Source organism: Ailuropoda melanoleuca, chromosome 11 (genome assembly GCF_002007445.2).
Source record: "Ailuropoda melanoleuca isolate Jingjing chromosome 11, ASM200744v2, whole genome shotgun sequence".
Taxonomy (NCBI): domain Eukaryota; kingdom Metazoa; phylum Chordata; class Mammalia; order Carnivora; family Ursidae; genus Ailuropoda; species Ailuropoda melanoleuca.
This window is the reverse complement of record NC_048228.1, coordinates 77648749-77670785: the sequence shown is the minus strand read 5'-3', so window position 1 is coordinate 77670785 and position 22037 is coordinate 77648749. Positions and strand designations below refer to the sequence as shown.

Sequence of the window (22037 nt, the reverse complement as noted above, 5' to 3'; positions counted from 1 at the left end):
ATTCTCTGACTCTAGTGTCTGCTTCTCTGTGCTTTGGCTTCATTCTTTTCTTTCTTCGTTCCCAGAATGGGAAACTTGGCCGCTGACATACTCAGGAGCTTTACATCCTACAGCACCAACACTAGACAGACTGGTTTGATTCTCTCTTCCTACACCCAAAAATTGCTTGACCCTGCCTTGAGTCAAGTGCCCACCCTCTACTGATCAGCTGTGGCCAAGGATACTGAGTCAGGGACCCCTTCCAAGAAAATTATATGAATAGAGGGAGGAGAGGAACATTTTTCAGGAGAGAGGGATTTCTATTCCCAGAAGGGAAGCAATGTTTAGAATGCAAACCCTAGGTTTCTACTATAAATGGAAACATTGGTATGCTAAATGTTGTCGACCAAGAGCAAGAACTTCCCATTACCTAGGTACAGTCACCCCGCCGTGATCAGTTTCTAGTCAGAATAACATTCCCTGACTTAAGGAAAGCAACACAAAAACATATAGGAAATATGCCTTTTCCACATGTGTGGTTGTGACGGAGACACAATATTCATAAAATATAGGTTTCTCTTTGTTTTTTTATTCTTAGCAAATTGCGTTTCTCCACTGCATCATGAACCATCACTGACTTATGCAAAATAAACCACATGGTTCCTTATGAAAATAAGAGAATAAAACCTATTATAAGCAAGTGATTTGGATATTTTCTTTTGTTTTAATGTATTATCTAATTACATTAAAACATATTTCTATTTACTTTCTATCCACTTTTTCTCTCAATTATGTTTTTCCAATGCTCTATAGGAATAAATATGAAAATTTTCTTCCTTTTTTTCTGTAAAAGAACTGCAACTCCTTTATTATATTTAGAAATCAAACTTCTAATTACATAAAATGATTAATAGAAACATTGGGAATAATTATTTTTGCCATTATTTATAGATGTAAAGTTTCTTGGGACACACTGTATTAGGTATAATTTTATATTGTATATTAGTTAATTTCATTTGAGGCGCAGGATATTGTCATCTTCCTTTAGAAGCGGCACTTACTTTGCTGCTAGAAGGCCACAGCTAGACCTGGGGCACTAACAAACCCAGGTGACTTAGTCTAATCTGGGATTGAAATGATTGGAAGCTGTGCTTCAGTCCTCATGAAGGCCAGTTAGTCCTTTTTTTTATTTTTTTAAGATTTTTATTTTTTTATTTGTCAGCAGGGGGCGGGGGGGGGAGAGAGAGAGAGAGAGAGAGAGAGAGAGAGAGAACAAGCAAGGGGAGCGGGAGAGGCAGGTTTCCCGCTGAGCAGAGAGCCCGATGTGGGACTTGATCCCAGGACCCTGAGATCATGACTTGAGCTGAAGGCAGACGCTTAACTGACTGAGCCACCCAGGTGTCCTGCCAGCTAATCCTTTTTACTTTATTCCTAGGGTTGTCTTTTGGTGACCCCGTACAAAGCCTGGGGACTTTATCAAAGCACCCCACTCATAAAATTGGCATGCCCCAAATTTCCATTTTTGTTCCCCATGAGTCATGATAAACTCTGCCTATCTCTCAAGTTCTCAGGCACATATTTCAGAATTGGCAGATACTTTCATATATGATGCTTCTTCTATTCAGAACACTGGAAAACTCATCTCACACCCCTCCCTTACTCCTGGCTAACTCCTACTTCTACCCTTATGGCTTAGCCTAAATGTAACTCCCGGGAAACGTACCTTGACTCCCATAGCAGTGCCCCTCCCTTGTGCCACGATAGTATCCTGCCTTCCCTTGTCATAAATACTTAAACATTTAAAAATAATTGCTTTGTCTCCCCTTACCAAATACATCTATACTTTGTAATGTCAGGAACAGCATCTTCCTTGCTTATCCCTTTGTTTCTGGCACCTAAAACAGTGCCTGGAATATAATAAGAACACAAATATTTGTTCATGAATAAATTGATATTTCTCTATGCTTAAATGGCCTTCCATTTCCTGCAGAAAAAAAATTCCCACTTCCTATGCATGGTATATAAGATTTTTTGTGATGTGAGTCCTAGATCTCTCACCACCCCATAGTCTAAAATATGCTTTGCTGTTTAACATCTCCGTCTCTTCACGGTTCTCTGCCCTCTGTCTGTGTGTCTTTTTTCCCTTTGTGGTCTGGAAAACTCATGCTGTCTGTGTCTTCTCTTGTGGTCTGGAAAATTCTTGCTCCTCTTTTAACAGTTTAAGTTTCTCCTCCTCTTAGAAGTCCCTTAGAGGGCTAATTCTTGTTCTTTTTCTGATACATTTACTTTCTTCTTTATCTGTGTATCTTACAGCATTCATCATGTGCTTGTGCTATAACTGGTTGTTTATATGTCTATTATACCACCAAATTATAAGTTACTTAAGGGTGGAAGCTCTCTTTTAATCTCTATAGCCCAGGTCTGATAACAGTTCCTAGTTAACAATATTAAAAGAATAGGTCTAATAATTATTATCACTTCTTTTTAAAAATTATCACTTCTTGAACAGCCTGACTTTGAAATACATTTTCAAAAGTACCTTTGCAACAAGTAATTAGTTTCTAATTCCTAGAGCTTAGAAAAGCTAAATAACCTGTCTAATGTCACATAGCTAGTAATTGGTGGAAGCAGAATTTGAACCCAGATAATCTGATTGCAGAGCCCAAACCATACTAGCTGGAGAGACAGAGTGAGAGAAGGCAGCAGGAGGGGGGATGTGGTGTGATATCAGAAGGGGCAGAAATAGTTTCGTGTGTGGCCAGACATAGATTTGTGTATGGGAGTGGTGGGAATTGAAGACTGAGGAGTTGGGTCAGGTTAAATTATTAATACCCTAGTGTTTCATGATAAGGAGTTTGGATTCTGTCCTGTATCTAATGGGTTCATTTTAGATTTAAGCTTAGGAATTATGGAACTACAATTTAACATATAGACATAGCTCTGGCTGTGTATACAACAGGTTGCTGGCAAACAGGTGATTGAGCAACTCTCTGTGATAGTGTTCAAATTATAGCAGGGGGTGGACTTCTGTATCAAGAATGCTGAGAAGAGGCCGTTTTTGCTTCCATTTTCATCATTGCGGTCCATCTTACAGCTATGGAAGAAGTTATTAGTAGCCACAGGGCATTCCATTTACAGAAGAAATGTGTGTCTGGCTATCCCAATAGCATTTGGATTTGGTCGTTACACTCAATCTGATATTGTATATTTATAAAAAAAAAATCTTTATAACTGTATATATACTTTAAATTACTTTTTATGTGATTGAAATATATTAAAATTCACAGTCTGAAATGTTTGCTATGTGGAAATTTGGAAAATTATTTCTCTGTGTACTTATTCCCCCCATATATACAACACATATATTTTTCTAGGCTTCATAGCTCTGATTTTTATGTGTATTGATTGAATAATTCAGTTGATAGCACTTATGGCAAATTTGAACCATATAGGTATTTGGAAAGGCTATTTAACCAAAAGTGGTGTGTACTCAGAAACATCTCACATGTGTGATACAGAACAGTAGCTCATCCTTTTATATTATTTTTTGGTGTGCATTAATGTATTATGTAATTGTTTTTGTGTCCCTTGCTGTAGTTCTGTGACATTAGGAGATAGCACTACACAAATCTAATTTTATTATAGCCCTAGAAGTCTTAATGTTTGATAATCCTTCCCTCTCCTCCCCCAAGTGCCCCAACTATGTTCTACCTCTCTGTTTCCCTCTCTCTCTCTCTCTCTCTCTCTCCCCACCCCGTCCCCCTCCCTTCCTTCCTCTATCTCTCCCTTCCTCATGCAGGTACACATGTTCACACACAAACACATTGTTAGGTGAAAATTCTCATTCTACTGAGTAAATAAGAATCTTGGTTTTTTGGGGGGGTTTTTTGTTTGTTTTTTTTGAGAGAGAGCATGCATGGGAGAGGGGGGAGCAAAGGGAGAGGGAGAGAGAGAATCTCAAGCAGGCTCCACATTCAGTGTGGAGCCAGATGTGGGGCTCAATCTCACAACCCTGAGATCATGACCTGAATTGAAATCAAGAATCAGATGCTTAAATGACTGAGCCACCCAGGCGCCCCTGAATAAATAAGAATCTTGATTTTATTAAGCTTTCTGTGCCACATACACCACTCCAGTTGTACTTGACTCTTCTATGGTATCTTTTACCCATTCCTCTTTCAAGGTTATCCTTGAGGTTTATTATTCAATTAGATTCCTACTGTGAAAATGCTGATTATGGATCAAGAATAAGTCCTGTATTCTCATTTATTAAACATTTTTTTAATGTTTTTTTATTATATTGTTAGTTGCCATACAGTATATCCCTGGTTTCTGATGCTAAGTTCGATACTCCATTAGTTGTGTACAACACCCAGTGTACCATGCAATACGTGCCCTCCTTACTACCCATCACCAGTCTATCCCACTCCCCCCCCCCAAAGCCCTCAGTTTGTTTCCCAGAGTCCATAATCATGTTCTATGAGATCAAGAAAAATCATTGGATCTTCATGGTGATGCTAACCAATTCTTGCTTTTCTTTTCTGTTATGGGATAATCAGAACTGGGAGGGACTTGATACAGATTCATGAAAGTTCCTTAATCTTATCAAGACTGTACTGTTGGCAACTATGACAATAACTAGCCTATAGTGAGTGTCTGCCATGTGCCAGGCACTGTGCTAAGTATTTTGCACACATGGTTGGTAATCACCACATTAATAACAAGGTAAGTTGACCACATCCTACAGATGAGAAAACAGGCTGAGAAAAGAGATTCATTAATACCTGAGGTCACACAGCTAGTAAGTGACAGAAACTGAATTTAACTTCAAATTTGTCTGACTATATTCCATCCACCTTTCGCTACATAAAATTTCTTTTAATCGGCAATTGATATAAATATCTGGGGAGATGCACATTTATACAGGGGCAGCAAAAACTGAAAAAAAGAAGCAGCATTATTGGATTTCTATTTTCAAATATGATGTTATACTATGAAAATTTGAAGCAGAATTATAGAAGTTTGTTAGAATTCTAGATCTAATTTGTGAATTTTTCTAGTGGAAAATTGATAGTCTTGTCTTCAGTGCAGTAGTCATCAAGAATGGATTTTCTGTCTCTAGTTTTAAGACAAAATTGGCTGCAGCATTAGCAAGATGCCGAATCAAACACGATGCCCTTTCAATTTACCACATTCTTCCAGAAACAGTTAGGAACCAGGAACTAAGGGCCTCCACTTTGCCACTTTATGCTTGGATAAATACTTGTAAAATCAGGTAAGAGATTTAATCAAATTCGTTATTCATATTTCAATTTGCTAGCCTGTCAAAATAATATGATAAGAAATACTATCTAGGGGAGTAATTAGGCAATCATAGTTTAGTTCAGGATTTTGTCACCAAATTACCAAAGGTACTTACATAAATTTGTTAACTTTTCTGTCTTTAATTATCTTTTAACTTACTGTTGGCTAAAATTGTAAGTTTCATTAGATGCAATATATGCAGTGATATTTTTATTTATTTTAGGAAAAAGATGCTAGTGTTAAATGCATTTTCAATATATTATATTTTTAATTACAACTTAATATTGCATATTTACAGCCCTGAAGACGTTCATTGTAGTTTGAAGAAGAAAGGCTATAATAAAGTCAAATCTGTATTGCATATTGATGATAAAGTCTATGCTGTGGACCAACATTGCTATGATGTCTTAATTTTTCCATCTCATCTCAAAAATGATCTTCTAAATATAGATCTTTTCAAAGATTATAAACTTATATTTCAGGTAAACAAACATTTACTTTCATTGTGACTCTCAATAAGCCTGCTCACTCAAAGAATGCACTTAAAAAATAAAATCTAACAAATTGATTATATTTTTATAGATTATCAAGGAGATTTATAAAAGCTAATTTTTGACTATTTTATTGAATAAAATCAATACTCCTGCAATCACTGTTTCTATTGTACTTCAGCATCTTTGTCTCATGTGAAGTTATAAAGAACATGTTTTCCTTCCTAGACCCTGTAGATGGGGATACTTGTACTGCTGGAAGCTGAAAGGCTGTATTTTTCTTTTCCAAGGGTGTATTCAAAAAAAGGGCAATAGTACCTTTTCTACCTTCTACTTCTGGGGAAGATGCTAGTACCACCCTGAATTTGAAAATCCTGTATGTAATACTTTCCCATTACCTCCTTAATACGGTGTTACAGCCTTGATTTGTAAGAGGTGTATAATGGCTATTGCTGCAGGAAAAGAATGTGAAGTATAATGTGGTTTCAATAGAATGAAAAATAAATCGTCCAAAAAATTAGGTTATATTAATTTTTATGTCCTTAGATTCCAATTCTTGCCTCAGATTTACCTTGGTCTTCTAAAGTTTATTCCTTCACAGCACTCATATTCTTGGGTAGAATCTCTTGGCCTTATCTTGAAGTGATACCCTATTGAGCCCAGAGATCCACTGCAGAAACCCATCTGTCTAGTCCCCTTTTATAAGCTTATCAACCATCTTACTTTTAATATCTGTGAATTAGCAGTGATTTCAATGACAGTGTAATGGGGAAGAAAGAATGGCAATAGCTGATGAATGAGTTTTCATAAAGGGGTAAGAATGAATGCTGTAGTAGGACATCACTAATCTATTAATCACATTTTGGGGATTTTGACATTGTCTGATCACTATGTAAAAGTTAAATGATAACATTCATAATTTAGGCTAAGAAAAGTTAAGGTCTTTGTTTTAAATCTTTCTATCAGTTATTTTTGTTAATTTTATCTTCTAAAATATATTAAGATGTTTTAAAGTCAAATGAATTAGGTATCTCAGGTGTTCTACCAAGTACTTTTTTTTTTTTTTTTTTACTAAACCAAAAAGAAGTCAGTTCAGGCTTCTAGTCAAACTGTTTGAAATTCTAATCATATCATTATCTTGTAGGATAAATCTCGAAGTCTTGCTGTCCATTCTGTAAGGGCTTTATTAAATATGGATGATGATATCTTAATGGTCAATACAGGTTCATGGTACACTGTTGCCCATATGTCAATCTTAACAAATAATAATACTTCAAAAATATTTGTGTGTGGAGTAAAATCACAAGCCAAGGATCCTGACCTGAAGAAACTTTTTACAAAGATGGGATGTAAAAGTATGTATAAATATTTATTTGTTTGGTGATTAATGTTCTACAAAATTTAGAAATGTCAAAAATGTTTGAATTTGTTATTTTTTAATATAAAAACTCTCTATATACTATACTCTTAAAATCTTCACTAATTCATATTACGCCAGGCTCTTCTTATTGTTTAATATTGGTTAAATAACTGTAGTTTAAATTAATGAATATATTGGCACTTTGGTATATTGCTTGGTATTAGCTACTATATAATTTGAAATTCAATCAATAATTAGTTAAAGTAGTTAGTAGAAATTATCATCCTTTAATAAATAAGAATACAACTAGGGGCGCCTGGGTGGCACAGCAGTTAAGCGTCTGCCTATGGCTCAGGGCGTGATCCCGGCGTTATGGGATCGAGCCCCACATCAGGCTCCTCTGCTATGAGCCTGCTTCTTTCCTCTCCCACTCCCCTGCTTGTGTTCCCTCTCTCGCTGGCTGTCTCTATCTCTGTCAAATAAATAAATAAAATCTTAAAAAAAAAAAAAAGAATACAACTAAAGGAGTGCAAGACAATGTTAATACCTAGGACTAGAAGCTACATTCAAGTAAATTTTCTCTGAAAGAAGATAACATCATCCTAGGTCTCATATTATCTCCTAAATTTTTTCAACTACAATGTCTGGCACTCAATTAAAAAAAAAAAAACCACACACACGAGAAAACAGAACAAGGCAAACAAGAACAAAAGCTATGACTGATATAAAGAGAAAAACACTAAAGTAGGAGCAAACCAATAGATGGTCCAGATACTAGAGATATCAGATGTGGACTTCAAACTAACTATGATTAGTATGCTGTAAATACTAAATGCCAAGTTGTAGAATTTCAGCAGAGAACTGGAAACTATAATTTTTTTAAGTAAAAAAAAAATTCTAGAACAAAAAAATACAACTTGTGAATTAAGAAGTAAATAGATAGATTTAACAGTAGATTAGACAGAGCTAAGGAAAGAATAAGTGAACTGACAAGCCACAAGAAAATATGCAGACTGAAGCAAGGGGAGACAAAAGGATTAATAATATGGAAAAGATCATAAAACACACATGAGACTCGGTGATCCAGTGATCTTCCATATGCTGTGATTGGGGACACAGAAAGAGAAGAGAAAAAGAATTGAGAAGAAACTAATTATTTGAAATTAAGGCTGGGAATTTTTCAAAATAGATGAAATAAATTAAGCCACAGATTCAAGAAGCTCTATGAACTCCAGTAAGAATAAATATATAGAAAACACATTAGGTACATTGTGGCATAACTGCTGAAAACCAAAGGCAAAACAGCCCAGGTGATAATATATATTATTTTTAATGGAAAAGCAATAAAACTAAAAACTAACTTTTTAACAGAAATAACTGAAACCAGAAAACTATTAATATCTTCATAGTGCAGAAAGAAACTACCAAGTAGATTTCTAAACTCAGCAGAAATTTCCTTTGAAATAAAATAAAGATATTCTTAGACAAATGAAATCTGAGAGTTTGTCATCAGCAGACACAATGGAGGATATAATAAAGGTTTTTTTTTAGTAGAAGGAATATTATCTCATATAGAAAGCTGTAGATGCTGGAATAAATGAAGAATAACGGAAAAGGTAAGTATGTAAGTAAACTAAATAATTATAATTTAATGTCTTGTGGGATTGTAAACTAATGTGGGATTAAAATTTAAATGTTATATATAATTAAATTACAACAATGGTACATAAATTAGAAGGAAATGGAATTAATGTGTTTTGTCATCTTTGCTTTGTCTAAGAAATGGTAAAGTAGTAAATTATTAAGTAGTGTGTGTTATTTCTGGGGCAGGGAATAAACAAATAATAAAAGAATGTTTAATAGCTAGGAGGGGTGGAAAATGGAATATGGGGTTGGAATACCATATTAACATAGAAAAGGTAAGACAAATAGAAAGCAAATAGGTAGATTAAACTGTAAAAAATATATATGTAAACATTAAGTATGCATGACTAATACTTGAAATAAAAGACAAAGAACACCAGTATTAGATTTTTAAGATCAACTATATGCTGTTTATAAGAGAAACCCCTTACATAAAAAACTTAGAAACACAGAAAAAGATAAACATCATATATACTAACAAAAGAGCAACTGACAAAGTAGATTTAAGTCAAGAAACATTACTAGAAATATAATTATAATATGTTCATCAGGAAAATGAAACAGTACAAAAGAAATATGTACTTAATAACATAATCTCAAATATAACTAAACTATAGATTTCGCAAAGGATTTTTGCAAGGTTGCTAGATACAAGGTCAGCATACAAATCCAATTTCTGCATACCAATAAGAGAAGTTTGAAAATGAAGCAGAGATCTTTTACAACAGTACCCCAAACCATAACACATTTAGGAGTACATCTAATAAGAGATATGTAAGACCTCCTCATAAAAACTATGGACCATTATTGAAAGACAGAAGACCTGAGTAAACCCAAGAATAGATCACATTCATGAACTGAAAAACTCAATGTCATTAAGATGCCCTTTTTCTTCAAGTTGATCTGTATGGATTCAATTCAATCCACATGACACTGCAGAGTACTGAGGAGATGGTTTTTTTTTTTTTTTCAGTCAATAGTGCTAGAAAAAGTGAAACCCATACGTGCTTCACACCATCAACACAAATCTAGAATCTCCTAGAATTTATTATAGGAGAAACACTTAATGACTGGGATTGGTAAAGATTTCTTGAACAGGACACACAAAGCACTAACCATAAAAGAAAAGATTGATAAATTGGACTACAGTAAAGTTTTTTAAAAATTAGAACTTCTGTACATAGAGTGCTAAGGCAAACTGCAGAGAGGGAGCACATGAACTAACACAGAGTTTTATCCACAGTGTATAAAGAGTTCTTACAAATTAACAATTAAAAGACAGACAACCCAATTGGAAAATGTGCAAGATCCGTGACCAGTTATTTCACAAAAGGGATATCCAGATGCCAAAAAACCTTATGTAAAAGTAATCTATCCCATTACTAATCAGGGAAATGCAATTAAAATCACCACATATCCACAGAATGATTAAATTTTAAAGATTGGCAAGGGTGCCTGGGTGGCTCAGTTGGCTAAGCATCTGACTCTCGATCTCAGCTCAGATCTTGATTTCAGGGTTGTGAGTTCAAACCCTGTATTGGGCTCCAGGCTGGGCATGGAGCCTACTTTGAAAAAAAAGAAAGACTGGCAGTACCAGGTACTGGCAAGGTAAAGAGCACAGGAATACTCAAACACAGCTGGTGGGACTGTAAACTTGTACAAACTCTCTAGAAAACTAGCATTAATCAGTAAAAGTTGAATAAGTACATACCCTGTGAGCCAGCATTTCACTTCCAGTTCCCCATCTTAATTTTTACCTAGTTAACAAGAGAGAATAGGAACCACTAGGTAACCACACAGTAGAGGAAAGGAAGTTTCTCCTTTTAGAAGTATTCCAACTAATAAATGAAAAAGGGATGACAATTAAAATGTGACTATTTTGCAACCCCCTTTGCGGGTGCCAGAAAGGCAACTAAATGAATGAATCTGACGTGATTTGTGGAGTAGTTTTTCTTCCCTCTCTATCCTCTCCACCCACCCCCCGAAAAAAAGAAAGGAAAAAAAAAGAGTCTGAATGTAATTAAGCTTCTAAAGATTCAACTACTAAGTTATAGGAAGCACAGAAGACAGGAACATGTTACAAAGTACACTCTGGGAAGCAATTAGCGAAATCCAGACTGTGGAAAACTCTTAGTAGTACAAATAACCATGTTGCATTAGGAAATAAATCGTAAGAAAAAATGGAAAGGGAACCTATCAAAAAGAAATTTAAAACAAGTCTTATCAACTAATTGCAATGTATGTATCTTATTAAAATCCAGATTCAAACAAACTGTAAAAAATTTTTGACGTATGTGAGACTATTGGGAAATTTAACCCATGATTGGATGCCATTATTATTCAATGATAATAAGGAATTATTATTTTTTAATTTGTGTGGTTATATTTTTAAAGGAGGTCTTATCTTTTAGAGATATATGTGAAATATTTATAGATTCATAATAATATGGGTGGGGTGGAAGTGGGTACAGATACAGATGAAACAGAAGTGGGCATGAATGGTTCACTGTTGAATCTCCATGATGGGTACTTGAGAATTTATTATATTTTTATGTCTGTTTTTGTATATGTTTGAGTGTTTCTGATAGAAAGTTAAAAATAGAGGGGAAAAAAGGAAAAGGCCCACTGATTAAAAACAACAGTTTCAAAACAGACAATATAGGAAGACAAATAATGTGATCACACAAGAGAAAGGGGGTGGGTGAGCAGTTTCAGGGATGACTCCTCAGCAGGTGAGGGGAATGGGAGCCATTGCAGAAGTGGAGGGGTGGCCTCCACTCCACTCCAAGATAGAGGGGGCACAGATCATTACACTCTGAGGGAGGGCAGACTTTCTTAGACTAAATTACAAGATCCTTAAGGGACTTTAGACTGCCTTATAAATGCTACTGACACCCATTTCTCTCTGGGGAAGATAAAATATAAAAGGGGATTACAAATAGCAAAGGGAAATAACCAATACTGAGCATTTACTATGTACTAGGCACCATGCTAAACTGCTTTGTCTTCACCACGATTAGATGAAGTAGGCACTATTATCTAATCTTATGAGTAAGGAAATGGAGAAATAGAGGCTCAAAGAGATTAAGTCACATAGCTAGTAAACAATGAAGTTGGGAGTCACACTTGGATATTTCTGCCTCCAAAGCCCATTTTCCTCCACTACACCACAGTGTTTTAAAGGAACCTGACGTTCACATGAAAAATTAAATTATATTTTATGTACAAGGTATTTAAATTTCAAAATCGTTTTAAGTAAAGGAGAAAGAGAAGTCATGTATTAACTTTAGGAAGTTATCAGAGAAGAATAGCCCTCTTTTCTGACTATGTTAAGATGACTTTTTGTGATGTTGAGGATTTAAAAATGAACAATGATAAATCAATCTAATTACATACTGTATTAAGATTTTTAATTAATATTTTTGCATTAATTTTTCTGTTTTTTTCTCCAAGATATTGAAATCCTTCATGAGACATTTCTTAACATTGAATCAAAGGATCATAGATTACAGAAAGTTAAAGTGATTCTGCTGCTACCTCATTGTTCAGGACTGGGTGTTAGTAATCCAGTAGAATTTATACTAAATGAGCATGAAGGTACTTTAAAAATTTTTTAATTTATAAAGAAACTTAATAATAATTTCAAAATTAAAATTATTTAAAATCATTCAAATGACATATCAAATGTATCTGATTAATGAATAGCTACTATGTATAGAGCACTTACAATATATAAAGTACTTTACAGGTCCCCCGAGTGGCTCAGGTGGTGAAGTGGCTGATTGTTGATTTTGGCTCAGGTCATGATCTCAGGATCCTGAGACTGAGCCCTGTGTTGGGCTCTGTGCTAGGCTGGTAGTCTGCTTCTCTCTCTCTCACTCTCCCTCTGCCCCTTCCCCTGCTTGCTCACTCGCGCGCTCTCTCTCTCAAATAAAGTCTTAGAAAAATAAAGTACTTTACATTCATTGTCTCATTTAATCCTTATAGCAGTCCTTTGTGATATGCACAAGGGGGAATATTAAAAATAATAATTGGAATGATGTAGGCCATCAGAACAGATGTTGGCCAGTATGCTCTTCTGGTATATACCAGAACTCAAGATATAGGCATTGAAATTAATCAGCATTTTATAGATGAAAAAAACAGACTCAGAATGATTAATTCATTTGTATAAGGTCATAAAGGATCTAGTTGGTAACAGAGCTAGAATTCAAATTTAGATCAGCCAGACTCTACAGACTGTGCTCTAAAATGATCCTAATTAAATCATTACCACATTATTTCAAACTCAAGACTTCTTTAACCCTCAGTATGTATGTTTTATGATATGACTACCTCAGATTAAATATTAATTTTAAGAATATTCTGCTACTTTAATAAATCATAAAATATTATTTAACATTACCATTTATTGAGCACTTGTATATAAGGCAGTGAGCTAAGCACTTTGCTTCAATTATTTTATTAAGTCCTCACAAGAACTCAGTAAATCAGTTACAGTAGTCCCACATTATCTATGAGGATTCATTCCAAGACCCCTAGTGGATGCCTGAAACCATGGGTAATACTGAACCATATATATACTATGTTTTCCCCTATACCTATGCACCTATGATAAGGTTCAATTTATAAATTGGGCACAGGAAGAGATTAATAACTAATGATAAAATGGAGCAATTATAACAGTATTCTGAAATAAAAGTTATGCGAATGTGGTTTCTCTTTCAAAACATCTTATTGTATTGTACTCGCCCTGCTTGTGACGATGTGAGATGACAAAATGTCTATGTGAGAAGGTGAAGCGACGTGAGTGACGTAAGCACTGCGACGACGTAGTGTTAGGTTACTATTGACCGGTCTCCCGCCCATTCGCCAAAAAAAGCATCATCTGCTTCCGGACCGAGGTTGACCTTCAGTAACGAAACTGCAGAAAGCAAAACCGTGGATGCTGAACTCTTACTTCCTACATTTTATGAGTACGGAATCTGAGGCTCAGAGAGGTTGAAGCCCCCCAGAGCCGTTTGACTAGTGTCAGAGCCCAGATTCAAACGCAACGGCTCTGACTCTGAGGCTGACACCGTGAGCACCTTTTTTAATCAGTGTATTGACGTGCATTACCTGAAACGGATCCTTACTCTATTCTCTTCATATTGAAAGCCCTAGTTAGATAAGATTAACTGGAATATTAGATAAAGAAGATATTTTACCAACATTCGGCATGGAGTGAGTACCTATTTTCTGTTTCTAGCGAGGACAGAATCAAAATTGAGAAAAATGCAAGGAAAGAAACTAATATTTATTGCGCACAACTACGTGCCAGTCAATATTCTAGGTGGTACTCATGCACTATCACTTAATATTCACAATCACTTTTTGAGGATAGTGTTCTTTTATTATTTCTATTTTATAGAGGGGGGAAAAACAAGACTGAGAAATCTCACAAGTTGCCCAAGGCCATGTGGCCAGTAAACAGAGAAGCTGGGATTCAAATTCAAATTAGCACGTTTCACGATACTACACAATACTAACTGGGCTTACATTTCCACGTGGAATTTTGACTTGCTATAGAAAATTTCTTCCCAGTGACAGTAAAACAGAAAAATAACCAACTCAGATGGGAGAATGGTGAGCTGAGAAATGTCCTACATTAACTGGGAAATAAGTAAGAATTAGTAGACACTGGGAAAAGAGGGGAAGAAATAGCAGCAGCTATAATAAACATTGCAGTCAAGAGATTTAGAGCTTCTAGCTGAGAGACTCTGGCCTTATTCTGGGCCATCTTGAAGTGGGAAAACAGAAAAAAACAAACCATAGGTAAAAATAAACTAGAGGCTGGTGGGTGGGGGTATGGGGAAAGCCCATAGGGAACAAGTGATGAAAAGGGAGAAAGTAAAAAGTTTCCTGGGTATTCACAACATTCTGATAACTTTGATCAAGAGGCAACAGGATAAGCCAAGAAGTAGTCTTTGGCAAACCTGGAAAAAAAGAAGGGCTTACTCTGAGGAGGTAATAGCCAGAGCAAACAAGGAGCTGCTGACCTAGTGCCTAAGGTAGAAATATTAGTAATAAACTTAGTGGGGATGAGTCCAAAAGACTTAGATACTAGGTGGAAGGGAGAAATCATGACTTAGTTTGAAAAACATTTTAACATTGAAAAATATTAGAACCATTGAGGAATATATGAAATTGTTCTTCACGAATAACTTGGAATTATTTTAAAATGGGGTGAAAGAGGTAAATTGATATGGTTTTATAGTATAATAATGTGTAAATGGTCCTTTAAAAAGTGGTGAATAGAAATAGAAAAATGTGAAGTGTGAAACTAAATTGGGAAGAAATGGAGTTTAATTAACCTTGAGTGATATTACTGGAATGGAGAACAGCCAATATATGGCATAAATAATTGGCTCTCATACTCCAGGGAGTTACTGAGAGGCAGAATAAACAGAAGTTAGCAGTCTGGGCTCTCTGGTCAGATTTCTGAGCTAGAATCATGGTTCTACACCTAGTAGCTATGTGACTTAGGTAAGTGGTTTAATGTATGTTTGAACAGTTTTCTTAATGTTCAAAGGGATAATAAAGGGGGTCATGGGGCACCTGGGTGGCTTAGTCTGTTAAGCTGCTGCCTTCGGCTCAGACCATGATCTCAGGGTCCTGGGATAGAGCCCTGTGTAGGGCTCCCTGCTCAGCGGGGAGCCTGTTTCTCCTTCTCCCTCTCCCCCTTTTCCGCCACCACCCCCGCTCATGCTCATGCCCACTCTCTCTCTCTCTCAAATAAGTAAATATTTTTTAAAAAGGGGGTTGATAAATAAAATAATGTATATAAAGTAGTATTCAATATATCTTAGTTAATATTATCAAGAAAATTCATTTAAAAATTTTTTAAAAGTTACTTAATCTTGATTTGTTTCTTATCTATGAAGATATATGTTTACTTCTCTGAATTTTTTTCTTCCAGAATTTATTTCAGTAAGTTAATGTTTTTAACTGTATCTTTTTTGGTGTTCTTTCCTTCTCAGATCTGACTATAAATCTCTTTTCTTTTCCTCTATTAGCCTCCTGACTTACAGCATTCTCTCTTCTGTACCTAAATGACTTAATTGCCTAGTAGGATGATAATCTCATAAGAACCTGGAGAAGAAAGAAAAACAGTATTAAAACTAAACAAATTACTTTTATTTAGTTTTTAAATTTTAACTCAGCATTTTTATAATACTATTTATTTAGTTTTAATAAATATTTTCCATGCAAACTCTCATTAATAGGAAAATGATTGAAAAATTAAACTATGTGATTATAGCAATATATGAAAAACACCCACTAGTGATATATTTTAAAGAGTTTCTTTGCTCTTAGATACAGGTTTACTTAAAGATTTCTCTCAAGGAGGCACATCAGAAGATAAACTTCACATTCTTGCTCAACAACAATATGAACAGCTAACACATGCAATGAAATGTAAGTTTATTATCAGTGCAATCTTAAAATATGTTGTAAATCTTAGAAACATTAATACTTCATTTATCTGTTACAATCGGGCAATGAGTTGTGAACCATAAGTGAATTTTCCAAAATTAGTGCCTTCCAATATCAAAATATTTCTTTTTACCAATTTAGTCTGTCTTTTAAAAATAGATGCTGTGCTATCATTTGTAGCATAGGTTAGCAAGCATAATGAACAATTTCCTAATGCCAAAGTAAAATAATTACATACATCCATTATGGAACCATTTTATTTTCTTTTTTTCTTTCTTTGGCTTCTTACTTGATGTAATTTTTCTGTTGTCATTGTGCCTGCCCATAATAACTATATTCTACAATCCAAATTTTAATCAAACTCTTATGTCTCTTGTGCTAAATAGAGAATAGAGAAATGCAATTACAAATAAAGCCTAGATTTCTGGATTTGAACTCTGAGTAACTAAGCTCTTTAGGTATTTATTTTGTTGTTTCAATCACTCCATTTAGATTTGAGTACCATTTAGACTTTGAGGAGCATTGCCTTAAATGGATATGGATATGGAAAATTGAGAAGTCTCTGAGAAATGACGTAAACTATTATTAATGCAGTGCGTGTTTATCAAGTGTGTACTCTGGGTCAGGCTGGATGTTAGGAATCCAAGTGTGAATAAATCCTGATTTCCAAAGGCTCAAAGATAAATATACGGGTATAGATAATTCAGTACATAAAGGTAGCACATAAATGAGGTAGAAATTCTCTGAGTCAGAGAAAGACAAATACCATAGATTTCACTCATATGTGGAATTTAAGAAACAAAACAGATTAACGTGGTGGTGGGGGGAGAGGCAAACCAGAAAGTTGACTCTTAACTATAGAGAACAAACTGAGGGTTGCTGGAGGGGAGGTAGATGGGGGATGGGTTAAATGGGTGATGGGTATTAAGGAGGCACTTGTTGTGATGAGCACTGGGTATTGTATGTAAGTGATGAATCACTAAATTCTTCACCTGAAACTAACATTACACTCTATGTTAACTAACTGGAATTTAAATAAAAACTTTAAAAAAAAAAAAAAGAATTTTCAGTTTCCATACAATCCAATTAGACTTACTTTACTTATTGGCCACAGACTTACATTACTAATCTGTGCTTTAAAGGGGAGTCGTGAAAGCATTTATGGAAATCATTCCCATTACAACCATGTGGTATTAGTATCATAGAGATGTTTGGAAACATAATCTGTTGAGAATTGTCAATGGAGTCATTATTATTAATTACACCTCCTTTATAGTTGCTAAAGCTCAAGCGGTCGTTTACTGCACATGTTCAGTTTATCCAGAAGAAAACGAAGCTGTTGTTAAGAAAGCGCTGGAACTCCAAGACCTTGGTATTAAAGTACAGCCTTACAGGTAAGAAAGGAAAGGATCATTTTGAACTCAATCAGATGTTTCTAAGAGTGAATGATTGTGATTTTCTAAGTTGTATGAAGACATTCCATGTCCATTTTGTTATACGTTAACATGACCAAATAACCTAAGTTCTTACAACTGTAACGTGGATTCGGTAGCGCCTTTACAGGTGGCTTGGCACAAGCATTCTCTTGTACCACGAAACATTCTTTTTGTTGGTATCCTTAGAAAAGCTAAAGGTATTTTGGCTTGGAGGTGATTGGGTTTGGGATAAATTGGGTCTAAATTTCATATCCCGAGTTTTATATACATTTGTGCCTCAGTACAGTATAAGAAAAGTAAGTATATAAAATAACCTTAGCAAGGAGAGAGAAAAGTATTTAATTGTATGTTTATTATCTGAAAACACATTTCTTAGCCCCTGGTAGCCTTTGTCCCTCACAAGGACTGAGGTAATAATTCCTAAATAATTCCTAGCCTAAATAATTCAAGTAGCTTCTGGGTAAAATGCCTCAGTAAAATAGGGGTAGACGGCAGAGAATTAATATTCCATCTGAACTGTGGACATCAAAATAAGAAGTAGATCTAAAAATACATGGCACCAATTAGTTCTTCAAGACTGTTCAGTAGGTATTTTAAAACATCTCTTCTATTTTTTACTTATTTCTCTTGTTGAACTTTCCCTATAATTCTTATAGAAGGTTCTTAATATGCATATGGTTTGCTCCCACCTTTTAACTTGATATTTTTTCCTTTGCTGTTCACAAGTGGATATGTTAATTACATTTGTATTTCCCTTCTTACTTGACTTTACTTCCTTATTTAGTAGCTCCTACTGGTGGCTAATGGCTGACCTCCTGTTCTGAGAGCTCCTCAACACAGCATTAGCTAAATCACCATCTAGTGGCAGAGAGAATTATTGCGGGTATATAACCAAATTCATCAATGTGAACGATTTGATTTGTCTGTCAGGGATGTTTTCTAAGATTATAATATGTGGCAAAAATGGAGAAACATCTACATTTTATTTCATTAGATTTTATTTCAGGTAAGCCACGGTGAATGATTAATCCACAATATGGTATAAAAGACACAATATTAAAAGACATAAAGACAGAATAATGTGGGAGTTGGGCTAAAATTGGAGTGTGTATATATTTAAGAGGTTTAACTACTTGCTAAGGATGCTGTTGAAAGAACTTGTGAATTTTTAGGGAAGTATACTGTATGGCTTCTAAGAATCATTTCTTAATTACCGAAGTAGAATTTACATTTGAAAGCAATATTATATGCCATCCAATCTAATCACCTATTGTTTAAATTTCCTTCTAAAATTCCATAAACAGCTAATTTTTGGACTTTAGCCATCGTGATACTTACCTTAGGTTTATGCTACTTTTTCTTTCTTGTTCTCTACTATAAAAACTTCAAATATTACAGAAATACCAACTTTAAAAAGAATGAATTTTTCCAAATTTCATCCCCTTAGATATAATCATTGTTAACCGTTTGATGTGTAGTCTTTCAGGTTTTCAGGAACCAAAGGTTGTGCACATTTCAAGTTGTGATTGGTCTTATCAAATTACTTGCCAAAATATACACTCTTATTAACCTATTTCCCCATAGCTTTACCAATGCTGGGTTTTATCAGACTTTTAAATCTTTACCAGTCTGAGGGATAAGATGAGAGCTAGTTGTAGACTAAATTTCCATTTCTCCATGTATGAGGTGGGGCACTTTTGCAGTTACTGACTGGACAGTATAATGTTGGAGGTTCCAGAGCAGTAGTCTTCAAACATTTTTGTTTAAATACTTCTTACCTTATTTATTTATTTGAGAGAGAGAGAAAGAGAGCGTGCACGCACAAGTTGGGCAGAGGGAAAGGGAAAAGCAGACTCCCCACTGAGTAGGGAGCCCAGTGTGGGACTCGATCTCAGTGGGACCTGAGAGAGATCATGACCTGAGCCGAAGGCAGACACTTTACGGACTGAGCCACCCAGGCACCCCTTTCCCTACCATTTTTTTTAAATAACTCTGATCTTTTTCTATATTTAAAGTTGACATCTAATATTTTTCATCATATTTTTAAATTGTTGCAGAATATTTCTGGAATATTATATTACATGCGATTTAAATATATTTTTGTTAAATCTTTGGATTTGCACATTTATCTTATTTAACTTATGGAAAAATGTTGAATTCGTTACCTGTTTACAAAACTAGTTCTCATTGTTAAGACCAGATTGACCTTGTCAGGAGAAGTCTGACTTTGTTCTTTAATTCAAATAAACATGTTAATATGCCCCTGTCATTTACTTCAAATTAAAATTCAAAGAGAGAAATAAGGAAGGAGAGGGAAGGAGAGGGAGGACAGGAAGGGAGTGAGAAAGTTAGAGGGAAAAAGAGCAAAGAAGTTAGTTCAAGGACAGAGCTTTGTTAAGAGTTTGGCACCCTCTTAAAGATTTCTTACCTAAACTCAGTTTTGCCGTGGGAGAGGAGAGCCACAGTCTTGAGTTGTCCTTTTGTTTAGCATCCTAGGATTTTAACATCCCAGGACAGTGCACTAAGATGACATAGGTGCCTATTTTTGTTGTGGGAGAAAGGTTTTGTGAAAGGAGAGGAAGGGAAGTGGCTGTAACATGGGTTCCCATATTATCTACCTCAGTGGATCTTTGTGGGGATTGAATATATTCATAATGAACATCACCTGACACATAAATGTTCAATAAATTTTATCATTATGGTTATTGCTATTAATTTGTAAGTTGTCTGCTTGTGTTCTTTACCACTTTTTCAACTGCATTATTCATCTTTTTCTTCTTTTTATATGTCTTATTGTATATTAGGGATATTAGCTGTTTTCATGTGAATCACAAATATTTTTTGATTGTTTATGTTTTAAATATTAAAAAAATTTTAATTCCAGTATAGTAAACATGTAGTGTTATATTAGTTTCAGGTGTACAATAGAGTGATTCAACAATTCTATCCATTACTCAGTGCTTATGATAAGTGTACTCTTAATACCCTTCACCTACTTCCCCTCTAGTAACCACCAGTTTGTTCTCTATAGTTAAGAGTCTGTTTCTTGGCTTGTCTCTTTCTTTTTCCCTTTGCTTGTTTGTTTTGTTTCTTAAATTCCACATATGAGTGAATTCATACGGTATTTGTCTTTGTCTGACTGACTTACTTCACTTAGCATTATACTCTCTAGCTCTATCCATGTCGTTGCAAATGGCAAGATGTCATTCTTTTTTATGGCCAAATAATATTCCTGTGTGTGTGCTACAACTTCTTTATCTATAACTCAAACAATGGACACTTGGATTGTTTCCATCTCTTGGCTACTGTAAATAGTGCTGCTATAAAAAGAGGGGTGCGTGGATCCCTTGGAATTAGTGTTTTTGTATTCTTTGGGTAAATACCCAGTAGTGCAATTGCTGGATCCTAGGGAAGTTCTATTTTTAACTTTTCGAGGTACCTCCATACTGTTTTCCAGAGTGGCTGCACCAGTTTGCATTTCCACCAGCAGTGCATGAGGAATTCCTTTTCTCCACATCCTCGCTAACACTTGTTGTCTCTTGTGTTGTTGATTTTTAGCCATTCCGACAGGTATGAGGTGATTTCTCATTGTGGCTTTGATTTGCATTTCTCTGATGATGAGTGATGCTGAGCATCTTTTCATGTGTCTGTTGGCCATCTGGATGCCTTCTTTGGAGAATGTCTGTTCATGTTTTCTGCCCATTTTTAAATTGGACTATTTGGCTTTGGGGTATAGGGTTTTATAAGTTCTTTATATAATCTTGGATACTAACCCTTTACTGAATATGTCATTTGCAAATATCTTCTCCCATTCCTCAGGTTGCCTTTTAATTTCGTTGATTATTTCCTTTGCCGTGCAGAAGTTTTTACTTTGATGTAGTCTTAATAGTTTACTTTTGCTTTTGCTTCCCTTGACTTAGGGGATCTATCTAGAAAAAACTTGCTACCCCTGATGTCAGAGAAATTAGTGCCTGTGCTCTTTTCTAGAATTTTTATGGTTTCAGGTCTCATAGTTAGGTCTTTAATTCATTTTGAATTTATTTTTGTGTATGGTGTAAGAAAGTAGTCCAGTTTCATTCTTTTGCATGTTGCTGTCCAGTTTTCTCAACACCATTTGTTGAAGAGACTTTCTTTTTCCCATTGGATATTCTTTCCTGCTTTGTCAAAGATAAACTGTCCATATAATTGTGGGTTCATTTCTGCATTTTCTATTCTGTTCTGTTGATCTATATGTCTGTTTTTGTGCCAGTACCATACTGTTTTGATCACTACAGCTTTTTTTTTTTTTTAGGATTTTATTTATTTATTGGAGAGAGATAGTGAGAGGACACAGGGCGGGGGGGGGGC

General features: G+C 35.1%; 1 protein-coding gene across 2 annotated transcripts in view; it reads left to right on the top strand.

Moving 5' to 3' along the window:
* The window catches only part of NSUN7 (NOP2/Sun RNA methyltransferase family member 7), a 51561-nt gene that overhangs the window by 14694 nt on the left and 14830 nt on the right, over positions 1-22037 (top strand). For both annotated transcript variants that reach the window (XM_002926503.4, XM_034671910.1), the window contains 6 exons: positions 5102-5254; positions 5582-5765; positions 6919-7129; positions 12232-12375; positions 16135-16236; positions 17531-17648. In XM_002926503.4, coding sequence (XP_002926549.1) covers positions 5102-5254; positions 5582-5765; positions 6919-7129; positions 12232-12375; positions 16135-16236; positions 17531-17648 — 912 coding nt within the window. The remainder of the gene's footprint in view (positions 1-5101; positions 5255-5581; positions 5766-6918; positions 7130-12231; positions 12376-16134; positions 16237-17530; positions 17649-22037) is intronic.